Raw genomic sequence first — 21,353 nt, forward strand, 5'->3', positions numbered from 1 at the left:
TAAATGCACTTGCTATACTAAGCATTGAAAAAGAAACTGCAATTTTTTTTAGTTTTCCCGTAGTAATTAATAACAAAAACAAAATAACGCATTAAATAAACATGCATTAATAATATGTGTTTGTGTTTGTGTTTGTATTTTTTTTTTTTTTTTTTTACTTTACAAAAAATTAGGGCCCCAAATGGCTTCTTGCAACCAGACTCCTTCATAGTGAAGGCCGGATCTGTGGTCATTATACCAAATCTGTACATTGCTATCAAATTTTGTACGTAATCCATTCACAGAAAGTCTGAAGATTCAAAAATACGAGAATAAGATAATTACAAAACGTAAAGATTAAATGAAGAAAATTAGGTCTGATCGTCTGTTCAGTCTTTGTTTTCACAAGTATGCAACGCTATAGCTCAGAAGTATTTAATTTAAATAGACGAAATTTCTTATATAATTTTGTAATTACAATCGTAGTTCTAAATCAAATTTCGGTTTAATCGGCCGGAAAAAAATAAAATTTAATACTTAATAGAAACTTGATTAAATAAAATTTAGTATACTGTTTCATCATTTAAAGAGAAATTGTTATTAAATTTTGAATCAAATACGCATACAGGTAAACGCGTAAACTTAAAAATTCAATGATTTGAATAAATGAAATTTGATATGTTATTTTATTGGTAAAATAACAGTTGTGCGTCAAATTTTGATTTCAATCAGTCGGAAAAAAATGATTCAATATTCTCAGTTTCTTTTACTATGTTACGATATGCACAAACTTAAGTGCGAATCACTGAAAATAAAAATTTGAGCACTCATGGCGTTCACGAATTTGGCTGAATTACTAAATTTTATTCGGGGGAATTACACTTTTGTTATGGAATATACAAAAAAGTATGAAATACAAAAATTTATGGAATATACAAAAAAGAAGACAATTCTCCATGGCTTTTTAGAAATATTACAATTAAATAACTTCAAATGTAGTCACATAATTTAAAATTTAAAAACCACATATATTTTAGAAGGCATTACGTAACGCATTTGCATTAAGTCATTTAACATCCGTAACGCACGGCGTAATTGAATTCGTTAGGGATCTCAAACATTAGGAAGATTTAAAATCCCACCAATTATAATAAATGGTTTTTTGGTTGACATTTTAGTTGTTCATAGAGAAGCAGGTAAAATTAGGCACCTTTGAAGTGAGGGGGAGGGTATTGTATACAATTGTGCATTTATGCCAATGTATTAAAAGCATTTAACCCTTTTAAGAGTTGAATAAGTGCTTTGAGTGTAATTAGAAATGCATAATTGATTGCAGATGTATGAGGGAAACAAATAAGAGTTGTCCACTGATTAGATATCCACATATTACATTGTTGCAAAAACAACAAGTTACAGAAACGTCCTCAATCGGTCTTTTTTGCGCAGTAAAAATTCAAAAGTTAGAAAGATTTTAATAATAAATGCTATATAGAATGAGAGTAATTGGTTATTATTTAAATATTATTTCATTGATTTAATAGAGAAAAATGGCAATGCAAAATTAGAACATTTAATCAAAATAAGTTGCTTAAATTTCGAATAAAATACCCTCTAATATTACCACCATTTTATTATTCGTATACCAAGCATAACTGCTAAAATTCGAGATTTTTAAAAATCACTGCAAGAGATTAAGAAAAAAAAATTAGAATTAAGTCAATCTTTGAATAAAATCAAATAATAAAAAAGCAAGATAAATGAAAACTGATCATTGTTCTTAGCACTAAAAGTGTAGATCTGTGTCAGTTTTGGGACAATAGTGACCAAAGGGAAATGATTCAAAATCACCATTTGATTCTACCTACAATATGACAAAGCTAAAACAAAATGTATTATATTATAGAAGTCTATTACAAAGTTCACTAATAGCATGCATATATTGTACAATATTATACGATATTAGGAAATTTTCGCAATATTGAATAATATAATATCGCATAAGTGCAATAAGCTATACTACCTGGGTTGAGGAAAGGATAATCCGGTGATAAATTACCCTTTTGATATTTCGTGCTAATAAAATTTCGCACTTATCTAATTACTAATAGAAGCAATCTACAAAATCAACAAATCCTTACAATCTTCAATGCTACAATTCCTTCCTTCAGTTTACAATTTCCACAAAATCCTTCAAGTTTGTAATCTTACAACTGTATTTTCGAATAGCCATCGTTTTAATTCTGAGAAGTTAATGATAATTCCAATTACCTTTTTCAGTGTGTAACGAGGCACATTGCAACCATCCTTTGGTTTAGTCATGAATATATTGGATTAACTACACTCATGCTCGATAATTCTAGTAACCATCTGGATACCCATGCTCATGCTCACTTAAATACTAATTACAATACAGTAATTTATAAATCTTTTCAGCTAACATTCTACCTGATATAATTCCTAGATTTTCCATTTATAGAGCAATAGAATGAGTTATAGAAAATAATGCTTGAATAATTCATCTTCAAAAGGATCTTCATTAGCGATAAATCCAATAACTTAACTTGAAATATTAATAACTTTAAATGAAACATTGATAATTTTATTTCCGGTACAGATTATTTCTAGATAATAATATTCTTTTCCCATTCTATCAAGTAATTACAATGAAGGTCTGGCTTCAGACAAAAAAAATTCAACTATCTTCAAGCTAATAATTTCTGTGGTATGTATAATGATATAGACAGAAAATTAGAAAAATGTATGGCACAATAATCAAAAAAAAAAAAGTAAGGCGTCTAGAAAAAGAATGATAAAATAGTAATAGTATGATAAGTCTATCCAAATTTAAAGTTTAAAAATATTATGCAGAGGAAACCGTTAAGACCAAGTTACAAACCAGCGGGTGTGGTCTTCTCAAAACTTTCTTGTATATTCTCTAATAAACTAGTAGTAATGCCAGAGAAAGCTTCACGAGGCATTGGAATACAATAGTTACGAAATGTTAACTTTTGGCGTGAATTTAGTTTTTTACTAAATCTATCGAGTCATCCTTGGCGAGATATTAGGCGATTAATTCCTGGCATGCGTTAATGGTATCCAAAAATCGAATTGCCAGCGTCCTAGCATAGGGGTAGCGCGTCTTCCCCATGATCTGGGCGTTCCGGTTCGGGCATGATTGTTATTCTTCTGTGTTCTATCTGTGAGGTAAGTGAATGTGCCCCTCCCCCCGTAAAAAGGGGTTGTGCAAGTGAATGTGATGCATGAAGTAGGTAAGTCGCACTCTTGGCCCTAATTGTCTAGTTGGCGCTACTGAAAAAACAAGAGACGCTCACTCGACTTAAAACGCTGACAGATAACTGTCAGAAGTCACAACAACAAAAATCTAATTTATATTTAGGCATGTTTTTCTCAACTAGTTGAAATTAAAATTTGTCACAAAACTGCAATTAGTCACAAAATATTATACCAAATTTGATATATTTAAGTGACTGCGTTTTTGGAATTATCACGTTTACATCTCTCAGAAAGTACAGACCGACAAACGGTCAACCGTTCGTTAGATTTGGCTCAAAATTTGACAGTGTTTACACTAGAGATGTTAAATTTGTGTACCGAATTTTATATACCAAGCCCTCCTTGTTTTGCAATTATCGTGTTGATTTATATTCGAACAGCCAGACAGACAGACTTCCTCAGAATAGATTTTACTCAAAATTTGACAGAAATCTGCAAATCTGATGTAAAGACTGTATACCAAATTTCAACCGCCTAGCTCAAACCATTTTTTAACTATCTTTGTCACAATCAGACAGACAGACGGACATTTCTGAAAATGTGTTTTTCGAACTCAAACGTGGTCAAAATCTCGAGTTCGAATTGTTGACGATTACTATACTTTCTATATACTACGTGTAAGAGAAAGCAAAAATGTTTAAATGAAAATTTTAATAACCCTTAATCTAAATGATCGTCTAGTGTAACTAATTATTTATAAATCAAAAGAAATCAGATATCATAAGAGTGAAAAATAATATTCACGATAAAATGTGACGCTTCTATGAGATTCAATGGAAGTATTGTGATGAGAGAAATTCAAACGTGAAATCATCATGAAATAATTTCCCCAAAACAAGCCAGCTGGATTGGCATTTTAAAAGGAACACATTCACTTTGTTTACCAAAACAGTTGTAATATTGATTATATTCAAGAGATATAAAAAGAATCTCATCATGTGAAGTAGTAAACAATGTTTCACACGAAGAGGAAAATTTGACATGACTTAATGAAACAAAATTGTTATGCACTTGAATGCTATTTTTTTCCTAAATTGAAGTTTAAAGCTATGTTTTCGATTCTTTTGAATGCGGATAAACCATTATTTCTCAGAAAACATTCTATGAATTATTAAAGCTGATGGATTTAGCAAGTGAGCATTGTGAATGAAAAACGACACTTTGCGTGTAACAAAATAACAATAATTTGAAAAATCAATACTGAAATTTTATTAACTTTCATGTGAGTCAATAAAAACCCATTTGACTTTTCGATTTAAAATTGTTTAATTTATTTATTTATTTAAAGAAAATATACCTTATAATAAAGCTCCTATTACAGTATTGTATGGTATAAAATGAATATAAAGAACGGATGATATAAACTCTGAAAACACAAAGGGCATATTAAAAATTAAAAAAAAATGTGAATATTAACTTTAAATTCTCTACTCTTTCGGTTTCAACGATTGTTATTGTTCTGCTCTTCAATTTCTGAAATTATAATGCAATGTTTTTGTTTAAGATTCACTGCCACTTTTCATTCGTGTTTTAATACTCGTTTCAAAGTAAACAAGAAGAAAAACTCCCTTTATGACCGTAAACGATAAACTTATTCAGGATAAATTTAAACCTATTAAACTTATTTCAGAATAAATTTATAAATGAATTATACGCGAACGATAATAGAAGAAAAGAAAAAAGACCCTTTATAGTTTTCAATTATTGATTATAAAGAAGTGGAAAGACATGTCAGTTAATTTGTGAAAAAAAATAAATAAACGAATGCATTTACAACTAGTTGCGATACAAAATATGCAGATGCATTTGCTGTACCTGTTGTAATCCAATGTACTCGCTGTTTCCAATTATCATCCAATATATTTTTTGTTACCATTATAAATATTAAAAGAACTATACTAGAACGAATATGTTTGATAAATTAGAATATCCATTAGATATTAGAATCCTGTTAGAACAATAACGGAAAAGAAATATTACTTAGACAGAAAAAAAAAACTTCAAAGAAATCTTAGAATAGTAGTCCATAATCTATTCCTTTCACAGAACGAGAAATATATACGCGAAAGCAAATAAAAATTTAATCTTTTACATACCCCTCCTCCAACCCCTCCCCCTTTTTTGTATTTCTAAGAATTCGTAGAATTTCGTATTTTCGTATTTCTGTACTTCTACAATTACGAAATGGGTTGAATAAGATTCCATTTTAAGGCAAATACATCAATTTGGTAAGTTAACTTTGAAAAGTACAACAGAACGTTAACTGATACACAGCGGTAAAGCTATATCGATGATTCCTAAAACTGATATATTTTAATTGAATTAAATTTGGACACAAAAATATCATCTTTCGATTTTCTTCTGAGGTAACAAAACGGAATGTTTCTCAGAGAAATAAAATATTTAGATCGAAAGAAACACAGTGGAAAAAAAAAACAGAAATGGTATGAGTTATATATAAATGAGAACTGATACGCAGCGGTAAATCTATTTCGATTATTCCTAAAACAGATATATTTTAATTTAATTGATTTTGGATTTAAAAATATCATGTTTCGATTTTTTCCGGAGGTAACAAAACGAAATGTTTCTCCGAGAAATAATATATTTCGATAGAAAAAAACAGTCACAGTGGAAAAAACCAGAAATGGTATGAGCTATTTTTTGCAAAAGACCAACCCACCCTTTCTATTTAAAAGCATCGCATCCTTCAGTATTTTAACAACCGCGACAAGCAGTTTCTGTTTTCTGTGTTTCTAAGAATGACAATATTAAGTTTTTTCTCCCCCTCTGTCGTACAAAGAGCAGTTACGGTCTATTTGCCTGAGGTCAGGAGAAAACAGGAGATGGCTCTAGAACTTGTGTCTGACTGACAGGCGGTTTTTATATCAGGCTATGATACAATTCCAAATGTAAACGAACAATAGTTTGATTTTTTTTCAAAAACTTTTCACTGAAATCGTAACGCGATGGCGTAAGATATATTTTACAAATATTTATAAAATAGATACACAGCTCTGTAATTTATTTTCCCTAGAACTTTGTTTTGTAATTATTTTTTACTCACATTAGACAAAGTAGATATCAAAAATGTCGGATATATTTCTTATGCCAGAAAGAATGGTTTCCGCCTTGATCTTCAGTATCGTTATATAATATATTATTATTTTTTTTTTTTTTTTTGCTTCGTACTACAATAAAGAATTCGATCGAGCATGCGCTTGTGTTCTTCATATTTTATATATTCACAGACAGACATACTATTTTTAAACTTATGCTGGTTTAAATTATGGAAATTCGTCGAAATCTTAAAACAGTATTTTTCAATTGCTACAGCACTTTTCGCTTTGTATAAGATAAAGAGAAAAATCCATTATTTAGAGTTCGTGAACCACGGGAAGAGACTACGTTTATTTATAAAATAAAGAACAATTTTTAAATATATTCCGACACCCAGAAACCCAGATAATCCGGTATAAACATTTCAGAGTATTTTAAATAAAATTCAATAAAGAAATACTACTAAAATCTAATTTTAAGAAATCAAAAATCTTTTTATCGTAGTAGATGACGCCATTGAGACATTTTGACAAAATTGAGAATTTAATAATCAAAATCTTGCATCATAGATCAAAATTTTTGTCTTCTTCATAAGACGACTACCAATCATTGTTTTTATTAAATGGAAGTAATAAAGAAAATTTATGTTTCTTCGCATTATGTGAACTATGTACTGAAAACAATATTTATGTTTTAACGAACGTTCCATAAAACTGAGGAATTGAATTCAAAACACTAAAATTGATCACTGTTACATAATGCATCTTTTAGAATATACTGAAGAATTTCATCACTTTCACTATCAGTTTATGGTCCCATGATTCCACAAAAATTCATTTTTGATATATTATATACATTGTATAAAAGAATAAAGGTCGTAATGTTTCAAGACAGCACAAGGAAATCTACAGCAAGACGTTAAATGTCATGAGCATTTGCGTTTGACATTTGATTGATTCTATTAATATTTTGTAACTATGACTTCTTTTTTTTATTGTACAATTAACAATTATTGGTGGCCACCTGGTTTGTGGTCAATTGAGAGTTTTGTAAGTAACCTAGTCTTAATGGTCAAATTTTAATAACATTTTTAAAATTTTATATCAAAGTTCAAATTTTAATAATCAGGCAATTCGTACTATTTTAGAAATCTTTTACAATTGTTTTCATTTTGCTTTATATCTCTCGAATTTCTATTATTTCACTTGCATTATTTCAATTTGAAGATTAAGTTTAAAAGGGTAAAGATTTAAACTACAGCTAATAGAAATACTTTTTTGCTGAAACCAAATATATTTTTAAAAATATGAATGTAGAAAATAGAATATCTCAGCTTTGAAGTCTTATGTGTACTACAGAATAAATGTTTTTTTATAATAATTTATGCAGCATCACAGAGGATTAATGAAAAAAAGCCTCCAATTCAAAAACAAAAATCAGCGTACTCTTAAAAATCAACATAAAAAAAGGCAAAGCGCCAAGTTTAGAAAGCTGTCGTATAAAGTCTTTTGAAAATAGGAAATTTTTTCTTTAAAAAATCCATCATTATTTACTTCTGAATTAGTTGTAATTGACACATAATTCAAAATTTTTTATTAAAAGTATGATTTAAACAAAAACCTATTCGATATGGAAAAATAAGAGGAGTCTATGCAGCTTGATCGGATTAAAAGAAGAAGGAACTATATGGAATAGTGATAGCAACAACAAAAACGATTCGAATCTTATTCATAACAATGCAAATATTGTTATAAAATGTAATCAAAATTATGTTTAAAAGTTAATAAAAACCTAAACTTAATTATTTTGCTGCAATTAAATTGGTATTAAAAAGATGATTTTTTTTTTCTCTTTAAAACGGTGTAAAAACCATTTTTAAAACCAAATTTTTTCGGACGATATAATGGAGAAACGATAATCTTCAGCTTACCTTTTAATTAATTAAAATCCTAACTAAATTTCAAATCACTCTGTACAAAGTCTATACTGCATTCCAAGATTGATAATCCCGATCAAACAAACAATCTGACCTGTAGAACGACAACAAACATAGACACACATGTTTTTTATTATTAGTGGTATAGAGAAGAAAAATATATGTTTTTTTGTAGTATGTATTATTAATAATCTAGAAAGTATTAATTCATTTATTGTAAGGAAAAACCCAACAAGCTTGCTTTAATTTGATTTCAAAATTTCAATAAGAACTTTTCTACTCCACATTATTTCCAAGTTAAAAAAATACAGACTGAACAATAATGAAAATAAACAATGCCAAAGCAAATGTCGATCAGCTCCCAAAACAATTAAATGACGATTTGAGTCAGTTATGAATTAAAATTTAAAAAAATCAAACAAATGAAGCATTACGAATAGTGTAAATATGCTGTTGATATAAAACTTTTAAGATTAAAGAAAATCTGGAAACCCTTAATATGAATTTACAGGAAAGCTTCAGAAAAAGAAATACCTTACAAAGTAAATAATTAAAAGATTCTTTCAGAATATCCAGATTAGCAACATAAGATTTTAAAATCTAACGTATAGAAAATCTTAAACAAATAGTTTGAAACAGAAGACATAGAAATAGGATATACATAACTCAATATTTCTATCACATACACGTATGAATAATGCATTATATAGCAGAAATATTCGTCGAGTACGAAACATCCCAACAATACTAGACATAGCCAAAATTTATTTTGCCAAAAAAAAAAAAGGAGAAGAGAAGGAGAGGATAGATAATACATTTTGTCGGAAAGGTATTAAGTTTGTTCTATGAAAATCATTTATACAATTCAAGTAAAAAATTAAATATTCAGAAAATGAGAAATTTCGAACTCAAAAAGGAACACAGACATGCCAGAGGGATTATTTCAATAAAATCTAACTTTCAAATGACAGTCAATTTTTGAAATGAAATCAGAAATCCAAATAACTTAAACAGCCCATAAAATCTGATATTTTTAAAAATTTGTATTAGTTTTGATTTAATATAAAAGCATGATAACATACGAGGAAATCCGATTAGTTTAAAAAGTATCATTTCAAAATGGAGTTTGAACTATTCATAAAATTAAAAATTCTATGATGAAATCTTTGCAAACATTTAGATTGAACGTTTAGAAAATAATAAACAATTTCTCTGTAGAACAAACATATCTGAAGTCAAATTTACCTTTTGTAGTTACTATTAATTTATATAAGGAACTTATACAAAAAACGGTGAGTTACTTCAGTGCATAAGTGTAAAATGACGATTAATGGCTTTCCAATTATTAAATTCCTCTCATTAAATTATGAAATGCTACTTTTTTCGTAAGTTGTTGAAACTCCATAATTTACCAAGAAAAAATCTACATTTTACTTAAAAATGTATAAATCGCATGATATAAGAAAATAAATCTTAATTCAAAATAATTCAAAGCATATATATTTTCACGCTTACAAATAAAATTTCGAACAAAAATGTAAAAATCTAAGCTCTCAAAATAATATTTTCTTTGCGAAAAGTAATTCTTGACAATTTTTTCTTTCTTTCCAGTAAACATTTCAAAAAAATATATATGAGTAATTAATGAATAGTCATAACGATGTCGAAATAATTTGATTCTTATGTTGTTATTCAATATTCGAGGAAGTAAAATAATAATCCGTACTATTTTGAAAGATAACAAAGTGTGTTTATTCAGGATGTTTAAACTGAATGTTTCAATTTCTGTCAAAAATGAAAAGAAATTTTCCAAAACAATTATGAAATCGACATCTGCATTTTAGAAAGTTTTAATAGAGAGTTTTATATTAAAAAATATTATTATATTAAAAATATCATTATATAAAAATAATTATAAAATAATATAAAAATAATTATAAATAATAAAATATTATTATATTAAAAATATTTATATTAAAAAAATAGTTACCATTTATCAATGGTAATTACGAAAACGTTTTGGAAAAGTTTATTGCATAGACTTTATATGCTTTTCAAATCTTATAAGCAGCTAAGGAGCAAAAATAAAAGGAAAAGGAAGCATTCCATAAATATGAAACCTCGGTTGTCTTCATATTAATAATATTTGATAATAACGTTTAATATTTTTGCTATGCAATTACTATATAAAGTTTCTAATTAAAAATCATTCTCAATATTATTATATAAAATCTTTAAAATAATCATAGCGCCGAAAGGAAAAACTTATGGTCAAAAATGAAACTAGTTACTTAAAATAACTGAATAAAAATAAATTAAAAAAAATTTTTTTAATGAAAATAAAAATTAACTAAGACGCAAGATTGCACTCTTTTAAAATGAAAAAACTAAATTAATCATAACAAAAAATAATTTATATGAAAATTTTTTAATGAGATTCGAAACTCTAGTTCCAAATATCGTAGGTTTCGCTCACTATGTTTGCAAATCTAAAATATTTTAGTCAATCGTTACTCTGAATTCAGCCGTTGCATTCTGTGTTTAAATAACCTTAGAGCAGGCACATTTCAAAAAGAATGCCGATGTAAAATTCGATGTCCAAAAAGAGATCCGATAAATCCAAAAAGAGTGCCGATGTTATCATATTTATTAAAGCGAAAAGAAAAATTCTGTATTGAAGATAATGCTCAGAAAAAGCTTCCCCTTTCCATTTAAGACGTTAGCTCAGATAAAATTACGCGAATGAAAGATTTAGTGAAACAGTAAAATAAATTTGACTCTCCTCCCTGCAAAAAGAAATAATATTTGCAAATAAAGTTAAAAAATATTTTTGAAGATTTGATTAAAATTAAATATACTGATACACGAATATAAAATTAGGATCACTAATTATTTGACTTTTAATATCCTCTAAATGTTTTGATACAAAAATACGATCTACAATCATTGAGGGAAAACGTTAAAATTTGAATTACTTTTTTTTAACAAAAAAAAAAAAAAACATTATGGAAAATTCTTTTTTAGTGAGCACCTACTAAGCAAGAAATAACTCTATGCCAAATTTGGTAGTTCTAGATCCGGTGGGATGCTTTGTAGAAAATTTTGAACGAATTTTACATCCCGTATCTTAACAGTATTATTCAAGTATAAAAGCAGTCATATTACCTGTAATAACCTTAGAAGTAAAAGTGAAGCGAACTAAAAAAATATTTTTATAAAAAGGCCAAATTACAATTTCATCGAAAAAAGACTAAGAACCCAGAAAGAATAAAATATGATTATCCTGTGAGAAAAAAATAGAACGTACTTTTTCCCTAGTTCATAAAATATTAGTATTTTTATCTTTTTGGTATTTCGAAAACTCAAAAGGAACAGGAATTATTCAACAGCAGAAAACAAAAAATTATAAGAATTTCTAATCCTCAATTATTTTTTTTAGTTTCTCAAGATGTTTGACAAAAATTCGTATTATTTCAGCGTGAATTACTCCCAAGACAGCTTCCTTTCGATTTTTATGTCTAATTTAGGGAAAAAAACGGATAAAAAAAATTTTGCACTTAAATACTCGAGAAATATTAGCATTAAAAATATTTTATTTGTCAATTCTTTTTAAATAAAAATTCTATTCAAATAACATAGGTCTGAAAAAAAAAAACTTCAAGAGATTTTTAGGTTCTTATGTATTTTATGTGTGGAAATAGAAAAAATGCTTAAAAAGTCTAATCAAGTCCGATTTTCAAGCGAAAGTAGGGTTTTCAAACTTGATCTGTATTAATAATAAAGATGAATGTGTGTAGGTGTACGTGTGTTGGCGATCTACAGATCAGATCGTCTGGTCAACAGTTACCAAATTTGGCACCTATATACAATAAAGAGTGAAAACATGCTCCTCGGCGCGGTTTTTTAAAAAATTTAATTAAAATTCTTACTTATCTTTGCTCACTTAAAATTTAATTCTTACTTAAAAGTTAAGCGGAATTTTGAGGGCACGATAACATCCAAAAATATTATGTCATAAAAATGATTTTCACACCATTTCAAAATTTGTCGATTTAATGAGCGAGGGAATTTTTCCTAAATTCAAGCAATTTTTTTTAGAATTTTTTTTTTTGCCTATTTTCTAATAATATATTCTATTATTACCATGAAATTCAAACCATTATTATTTCAAGCAGTACTTAATCACGTGCTTTTCTTCCATTGTTGAAAGCTAAATAAGGAGAATTCTTTTTAATATCTGAGCAGTTAAAGAGACAAATAAAAAAAAAATGAAGGTACAATATCGCAAAATTTAAAAGATAGGTTATTTACATTTTTAATAGTGCTATAATTTTATAGGACTGCCTCTATTAGAAACGTTTATGTATACGATAAACAAAACTTAACTAAGATAATTAAAATAACAGTGCTTTAAAGTCAGAGAGTTTGGTGTAGGTTTTGACGGTTTTTCAAACCTGGTTTTAAAAATCCGTTTTTTTAAAAATAAATTCGTCACATTTGAAAACCGATTTTTAAATTAAGAAAACCGGTTTTTCTGAACGTCTGCGTATTCCTCTTCTTCAAATATATATATACCGACTATATATATATATAGTCGGAATATATATAGTTGGAACCGATTCGTTTAGCAGCTGAAGGCTTAGGGCTACCAGATGTCAATTTATTAACAAATGAAGGTTGAAGGTATATTTGAATTTCTCTTAAATGAATTAAAATATTTAAACACTGAACTAAGTTTGAAATTATTATATACTTTAGAAGAACGAATTCAATAAAGAAGACAAGAAGAATTAGCAACTCTTTTGCTGTATTTACACATTTTTAGTTCAGCGAAGAATTCTAAAGTACTTTCTTTAGCTTCAAAAACCGAAATTATTAAGTTATCTGGAAAGATATTGTCTAGAATATTTCCAAATTCTTATGTGGAAACCGATTCTGATGAAGAGCAAATCGAAGAAACTACTCATCAGAGAAATGCTTTTTTAAAAGAAGCCATGGAAAAATCAATTCATAAGTTTCTTGAAGACCCTGAATGTAAACTTACAAATCCAAAGACACTGAAAGCTGAATTTTCATTGTTTGAGGCAACCAATTAAAGAACAAAAAACTTAGATTTGTTATTTGATGTCATGAAACCTATAAAACTAAGCTCAGTAGCTAGTGAACGAATATTTTCAATTTCAGGCAATGTTGTGCCCAAAATAAGAACAAGACTTGGCCACCAGTGGATATTTTATACTTTTTTAAAATCCTATTCTCTTAGAAGAAATTAAAATTAGTGAAAATACTATAAATATTATTTGAAACTTTTGTTCGAGTTTTCGTTATTTTGTGTAAGTAATATGTATATGTAATCTTAATTTTTTTATAAATATTTTGACTTTGACAGTGATTTCGTTTTTTGTTATTTTATATAAATTAAATAATATATTTTTCCTTATTCTATTTTTTTGTTTGACAAAAATTCGAAAACCGGCTAAAACCGGTTTTTTGGAAACATTGAATTCGAAAACCGGTTTTCCAAAATGTCGGTTTTTGTATAAACCCTTGTTTGGTGGAAACATGAACGTGGAGTTATAAAAAAAGCGATTTATCTGAAGTCACATATAATCAGAACGTCCGGCGAATGTCTGAAATAGATCAAATTAATTAATGTCGAAGATTGTTCAAAATATTCAATCTGTTTTTAAATAAACTGTTATTTATACCAACCGTTCGAATATTTTTAATCACATAACATAAGTGTCTAATTACATAACCACCAAAATTTTGCTGTTTACTTAACGCCTCAAGTCCGTTCCCAATGTAAGTATTTTATTTTAGTTTATTATTAGATTTGGGCATTCATCTGCTCATTACTAGATGAAATGCCAATGACGCATTTCAATGTAAGCTAAATGGCATGTTATTTATAAATTACTCAAAAAAAACCTGTTTCAAACGTTTGCATAGTGGCAATTAAGTTCGCCTCCTTAGCTGCTGGGTAATTAGTACATCTCCACGAAAATTACAAAAACTAGCTGTAACTCAGTAAGATGAACACCGTTTAATGTTTTATGTAAATTTCAAAAAAATATCCACTCTGTTCCGCTAGCAATCAAATTGCACGAAATATGTGCGTTGCCTTTGCTTGTGGGTCAGTTGCGAGCAATAATTCCATTGAAAGAAAATTGACTGGCAACTCAAGGCACGGCAAAACCAAATACATTTATAAAAAAAAAAGGTTGCTTATATAAAAGAGGTTTATCGGAGAAAATTATCACAGAGGCATATAAAAATTAGAGTTTATGAAATAGTTCATGTCTTTATCAAAGTTGGGAGATTGCTTCATATACGGAAGTTCACTTTCTGATTTTTCATAAAGAATATTTTTCAGAAAATTTATGAATTTTCAGAGAGAAGAATAAGAAATATCCTTCCATGAAAAATGTAACCAATTATGATGAGATTTTATCATGAATGAATAATAATGTAATGAATCTTGATACCTTTGAAAAGACCAGATTCTAAAAATCGTACCAGAAGAAACATAAAAATTGTTACACATAAAAGCAGTGAATACTAATCTCTAGTTGAAGTTACGAATCAAATTTTAATATTAAAGTTTTTGAGTTTGTTAATTTTTTTAATAAAATAAAATTACCAAATCAGCAAATATCTCGAATATGAAAATTTTATCAAAAGAAAATTAAATGATTATTTTTCCTCCAACATTTCAAAATGTCAAGTTACGAAGGAAATAATATTTATATACAAACATTTAAACATTTTACATTATTTAAAAAAATCGGTCAATTCAAATCGATACAGCATTTTTTTAAATCGTTATTCTGTGGGTCAAAACATCGTTTTAGGACATCTTCCTATTTTAAAATTAGTCTATTGGCAAATCTATTTTTATAGCATTCTTATGCGGTAGATTATAATTACAGTATTTAATTTAGAATACGCATATCCCTAGAGTAATCTACATAATTATTAAGGATACAAATTAACTCATTAAAAATAACTTCAGTACATTTTTATAATACCAAGCAAAATTCCATCTGCCTCTCAGACATAAGAATGAATTTAATGAATGGAAATCTGTAACTCAATTTTATTTAGTTAACAATTTTTTATTCTGATTATAAGAATTAAAGACATTAATTTTTATCATTAAGATAAAAGCGTATTACATAGGAGAATCTCTCTGTTTTGAATGGCTTACATGAGTCTGCAGGAGTGTTATTATAAGAACCGTGTTAATCAGTGATGATAAATGTGTATCATACAAGGGATTCTCTCCATTTTTTTATACAGGTTCTTTACATATTGCTTGATTTACATGATTTCCGAGCTGGGCTTTAGTGCATAATTTATATTTATATTCCAATTGCGCTTTTCATACTATTTACCTTTACTTTTCTCCATTAAAAATATAGAATACATAAGATTTTGCTGATTACATTTGATTTTAATAATGAAAGTCATTTTATATTGTTTAGGAAGTTTATTGGAGATAGGGAAAATGCAAAAAGTTCTCGAATGATGATGATAAGGGAATAATTTGAAAGATATTCGGCAAAAAAAAAAAAAAAAAAAAAAAAAAGAGCAGAAAATAGCTCTAATATTCAGCATGTAACTCAAACCATAGGAAACTGTTAATCAGTATAGATTCAATACCATTTATATTCCCTCTCTTATTTATACTTAGAGTTTGAGATGAATAAATTATTTTATACTGAAATTCGACAAAAGATAAAACAAAACAAAAAACTTTTAATTAAAAATTACATTAATTTTTCCTTTAAAGATTTTATATATTTTTAAACAACATATCAACTAAAAATTTGTGTAATTGAATTTTTATCTTTACTAGGAAGTTAATTCATTTTTGAATCCTCTGCTAAGATTGAGAAGCGCTATTTGCGAAATAGAGCAACATGAAATATGAAAAATTCCAAGGTCACTCATTGTTATTGAATTATGAACTCTCTCCTCATTTGACCGTGACGGCTGCTCGTTGACAAGAGATTCCTTTTGCAACGTCGGTCATTATTATTTTTATTTGTTTCTACGGAGGTTTCTAAACACTTTTCAATAGATAGCATTATTTATGATGATAGATATAGTCAACTTTGTATTATGCTGCTGTTTAAACCATTAACAAATATCAGAACAATTTTTAAGACCCTTTGAATAAGCTTACGAAAACAAGAAATCCGCAAAGGTATATTGTGTGTATAAAATGATTAAGAATAAGTAGATCTGCAATTCTCTATTGTAAACAGATATTATTTCTGCGTTTACAAAGCATTTTAAAACATATTGCATTTCATATATTTAATACTACACATAACATATTACATATTTAAACGTATTACATTTTTGAAATTTTAACTAAAACCTAGGTCATGAATTCTAATCCCGTATGATTTGTTATTCCATTCCAGACTCTTTTTGTTTACGATATTTAGTCATTGCCAAGGAAAAAAATTATTGACGAATTATTATTGAATCAAAATTGCAACATATTATCAAGGCTTCAACGCGTTCATAATTCTCTTATAAAATTTAATCGCATTTTAAATTTACCAATAGGGCCAATGGTAAATTAAATGGGTAATATTTATAGGGCAGCACTAAATTTAGTAAAAAGTGGTAAAATGAAACTTAGTTATCAAAAAAATAATGGACACAATGAAAGTACAATGCTATCGAGGCATTACGGAGGAAAAATTAAAATGCTTACTCTATATATTTATAAATAAATAAGATTTTAATATAAAGTAGAAAGAAAATGCAGAAGTTTTCATTGTAGCATTTAGATACAAATGTTAATAGAAGTTTAAATTTCTTTATTTAAACTATTTATGTTTATCATAATTCAATTATATGCTGGGTTTTTTTAAAGCAACAGCAGAAATTGCAAGAAATTTATTTTAGAAATGCGATTTTTTTTAATTCTGTTATTGATATAAAATTTGGTAAGCGGTGGAAGCACTGTTTTGCTGTAAAAATATTTCAATCATTTCAACAACAATCTGAAAACGATCGTTTTCGTTTATCTTGACGTAATTCGATGGAAATTTATTTGGATTACATCATGATTTATTCGCAGAATCAGTACTGACAACATTCAAAGGATTTGTAAAATGAGACGGGTTGTTTTTTCGAGTTCACTTCGAAGAAAACAAATTAACCTATTTTAAATGTGGTGATGCATTAGAAAAATATAAATAGAGAACCGTATTCCAAATTTTTTCTGATTAAAGCATCTTATTGAAATATTTTTTTTTTTTTTTTGCTTTATATTTGTTACTAAAAGCAGGAGTACTTCACGATAAAATTAGGATATAAATAAGGAACATTTTATAAGTACGATATTTTACGTTCAAAGTAAAAATTCAAACGTTGAATTGATAATATTGAAAGTATAATATTGAATTGAATATAATATTGAATTGCTTAAAGAGCAATTATTCAATATTTTGATTTTTCTTTGGTATACTGATTTTTTTTCCACTTTTATTCTTACTATAATTAGAAGCAAAACTAGAGCTATTTAAGCATTACTTACGAGTAATGCAAAAAAAGGAAATGGTAATTTTAAGTCTTTGTAAAATTACTTCTACTAATGTGCTATTAGCGGAAATTGAACGGCAATGAAAGATTTTGATACTGATTTGATAAAACTTCGAATACAATCATAGCTGTCATCGCAAAAACAGAAATTTAAACTTTACATTTTGATCTAATGTTTTTAGAATATTTTGAATAAAAATTATAAAAGATACATTTTTTAATTAAGAAAATTTCGGTGAAATCCAATTATTAATTCGCTATTTTTTAAATAATTCCATAACTTTTGAGTTAAAAAAAATCCCCATAGAATTTTAACAAAATCCTTAAAAGATTATTAAATTTTAATTATTCTAAAAATTTTTCCCATTAATATAAATCATATTTATATTTTAATACATTTCAATGAAGCTTGGTGAAATCCAATTATAAATTCTTTATTTTTAAAATAATTCCATTACTATTGCGCGAAAAAGACTCCACAAAAAATTTTAACAAAATCTTTAAAAAATTATTACATTTTTATTATTCTAAAAATTTTTCCCACTAATATAAAACTTATTTATACATTTCAATGAAGTCAATTATAAATTATTATTCCAATTATAAATACGTTATTTTTAAAATAATTCAACAATTATTCAGCAAAAAAAGATTCCACAAAAAGTTTTAACAAAATCTTTAAAAAAATTGGAAATTTTCATTGTCTTAAAATTTTTTCTTACTACTTACTATAAAACATATTTATATTTTAATATATTTCAGTTAAGCTTAGATGTGCCGTATAATACATATATTATTTCACATTTAACTCGCAAATTATAAAGAACTAAAGCAATTAATATACACCACTAAGAATTCTGAGCACAAATTCTAAAATTTGCAAATAAATTATTTAAAGGAATTCATCAGCTTTTCAATTAGAAAAAATTATGAAAATACTATAAGCATAAGTTTTCATGATTACTCTTTGGTATTTTAAATAAAAGAAGAAAAAAAAAACTAACACCCCAATTTATATTTTATAAATTAAAAAGAATTATTCTACAATATGTAGAAGTTTCAAGCATTAAAAACTATCTAAAATGTCTCTTAAATGCAAATATTTGTTTGATCGCTACTAGAAATATTTAATAAAAAAATGTCACTGACCTTTGCAAGATATATAAATCCATGTTTCCGGGCTAGTTCCTTTGCAACTTCTGTTCCCCCTTCAACTTTGATCACAAACTGGTCCGTGTACACCTTCGGCGTGTTTCCATCGTTCTCGTCGGCACTACAGATTTCGAAGAGAACTGTCAAGAAAATCACAATGATCGTCCACAGCCGGAATATTGTCACGAACATTGTTAAATCGCTTCTCCAACATAGCATATTGTGGTGGCTTCACCTTTTCAAAACAGAAGAAAGTGAGTTTTGTTTTTCTTTAGACGTTAGCTGTGCATTTCGAACATACGAAACACTCCGCCTCATCCGCTGTCGAAAGCAATATCAAAATCGAAGAATAATTTGGAACTCGAAGTTAAAAGCGCGTAAGAACTCCGTAATCTCTACATGATCGCATTTATCGTCTGCTAAGAAACGACGGTGGGCCAGACACAAGTGGTGGATGAAAAAAAGAATTCCTTTTTATATATATATATTATGTGCTGTTTCTTTGTTTTGTTTTTTATTGTTGTACGCGTGCCTTGAGTTAGAACTGTTGACGTCTGGAGTGGATTTGATAGAAAGCGAACCGAAGTTGAGACGAAGCAGCAGCGAAGTGAAAACACCAAACGATAATAAGAAAAAACTTTTGCTGATGGGGAGAGAAGGCGAAGTGATAGCGTCTGCTCCGGCAGGCTGCGTAACTGTGACTGAGAGAGAGAGAATGAAGCTTACGAGGAAACAATCTAACCTGTTCTGCCGACGTCACTAGGCAACCAGACGCCTCTGTTGGCGCTGACGTAGGGAGCTTTCCGCGTGTACTAACAATGCCGCGTGGCCTCTGAATTGGTGGTAAAGGATTGTTGAAATTCAACAAAAGGATTCATCCACACTGTTGAAGCCTAATTAGCTCCGAATTTCATTGTTGACGTTACTGGACTTATCTTCAGTTTTAAAATAATAATAATTTACAATGCACTAGCTATTCTTATTTTCATTAAGATTTTTTAAATGCTTATTCTAAAATATTAGCAATTCATCCACCTTCGAATATATATTTTCTAACAACGCTGACTTAAGGCAGAAACTTCGAATAATGTTGTAATTATAGTTAAATTATCCCGTTCACTTTGCAATATTTTAATTTTTCTGTCTAAAATTCTAAGAGGATTTCTTGCAGTTCTTCTGTCAGGAACAGGCGATGATTTTGTGGATTTTAGGTTCGCTGTTGTAAGTCAGTGGGGATTCCTGCGTACTGGAGGCGCAATTATATAGTGCAGTATTACATTTCTGAATAATTTTAATTTCGCCCAATATAATACATTAAAAAATTTTTAATGAAAAAAAATAACTATATTCATAAAATGATTTTGTTAAGCTTTTATTAAAGAAACTAATTAGACCATTTAATAGATAATTATTAGAAATTAGATAAAGAAATTAGACGATTTAAATTTTACTTTTATTAAGATTTATATAATAGTTTATATAATAACAAATTTTTTTAGCTTATTTTTACTGCATTTCTTACTTTAGGTTATAAAGACTTATTAAACATTTTTTGAACAATAAAACATTATGAAGTCTAAGATTCGAATGAATAAATTTGCAGAAAATAATTTTATATTTATTTACAAAAAAAGTTTGCAGTTCAATATTTTTCCAATGATTTTCATTTATCATCAATTATCCTTCTTTTCTTATTTATTTTCAAATTCCGGAATCACACACACACACAAAAAAATGTATGCAGATAAACAAGAAATTTTTAAAATTCTAATTATTACATGTTTGGAATCTATGCCATACTAGAATATATTTTCCTCTTTAAACCAAATAAGAAAGAGGGGGGAAAATGCGAATTGTGACTGAGCATGCACAGAATGGTGACATTTGGAACTGAGTTAAACCAATAATATTTGAGAAGCTTTTTTTGCTCTCCAAAACAAGAAATCGTTTATAACTGCATTTCCTCTAAAGACTAAAAGTTCTTAAGAGAAACTGTGTTAGATTGTTGAAGGATTTATATATTACTTAAAAATTAAATAGTTTATGTACTAAATAAATTTGGAAGTTCTGCTCAAGTCTTAATAAAATGTACTTAAATGAAGCGTAAAAATGTACGTAATAAAATGGTATCCTGCTATACAAAGTTTAATAAAGTGTACAATAAACGGCAATGAGATTAATAATTAGTTTTTTGAAAAAATGGAATGCTAGATTTTTTTTTAATATTACGAAAATAACTGCTTTATTTCAAAAATACGTATTTTGTAGATGATTTCCGATTGTGTAGCTGCCTTCGATATTGTGCTAAATATTTTTATAGAGTGTTAGAAAACGAAGAGAAATAGCCTGAGACATAAAAATACCT

General features: G+C 27.7%; 1 protein-coding gene across 2 annotated transcripts in view; it reads right to left on the bottom strand.

Moving 5' to 3' along the window:
• Positions 1-19,680, bottom strand: part of LOC129991496 (furin-like protease 1, isoforms 1/1-X/2) — a 277,744-nt gene extending 258,064 nt beyond the window's left edge. For both annotated transcript variants that reach the window (XM_056098235.1, XM_056098236.1), the window contains exon 1: positions 18,986-19,680. In XM_056098235.1, the coding sequence (XP_055954210.1) occupies positions 18,986-19,207 (222 nt within the window). In that variant the 5' untranslated portion in view covers positions 19,208-19,680. The remainder of the gene's footprint in view (positions 1-18,985) is intronic.
• Positions 19,681-21,353: the final 1,673 nt, after the last annotated feature.

The sequence above is a fragment of the Argiope bruennichi genome, chromosome 2 (assembly GCF_947563725.1).
Source record: "Argiope bruennichi chromosome 2, qqArgBrue1.1, whole genome shotgun sequence".
In the NCBI taxonomy this organism is placed as follows: domain Eukaryota; kingdom Metazoa; phylum Arthropoda; class Arachnida; order Araneae; family Araneidae; genus Argiope; species Argiope bruennichi.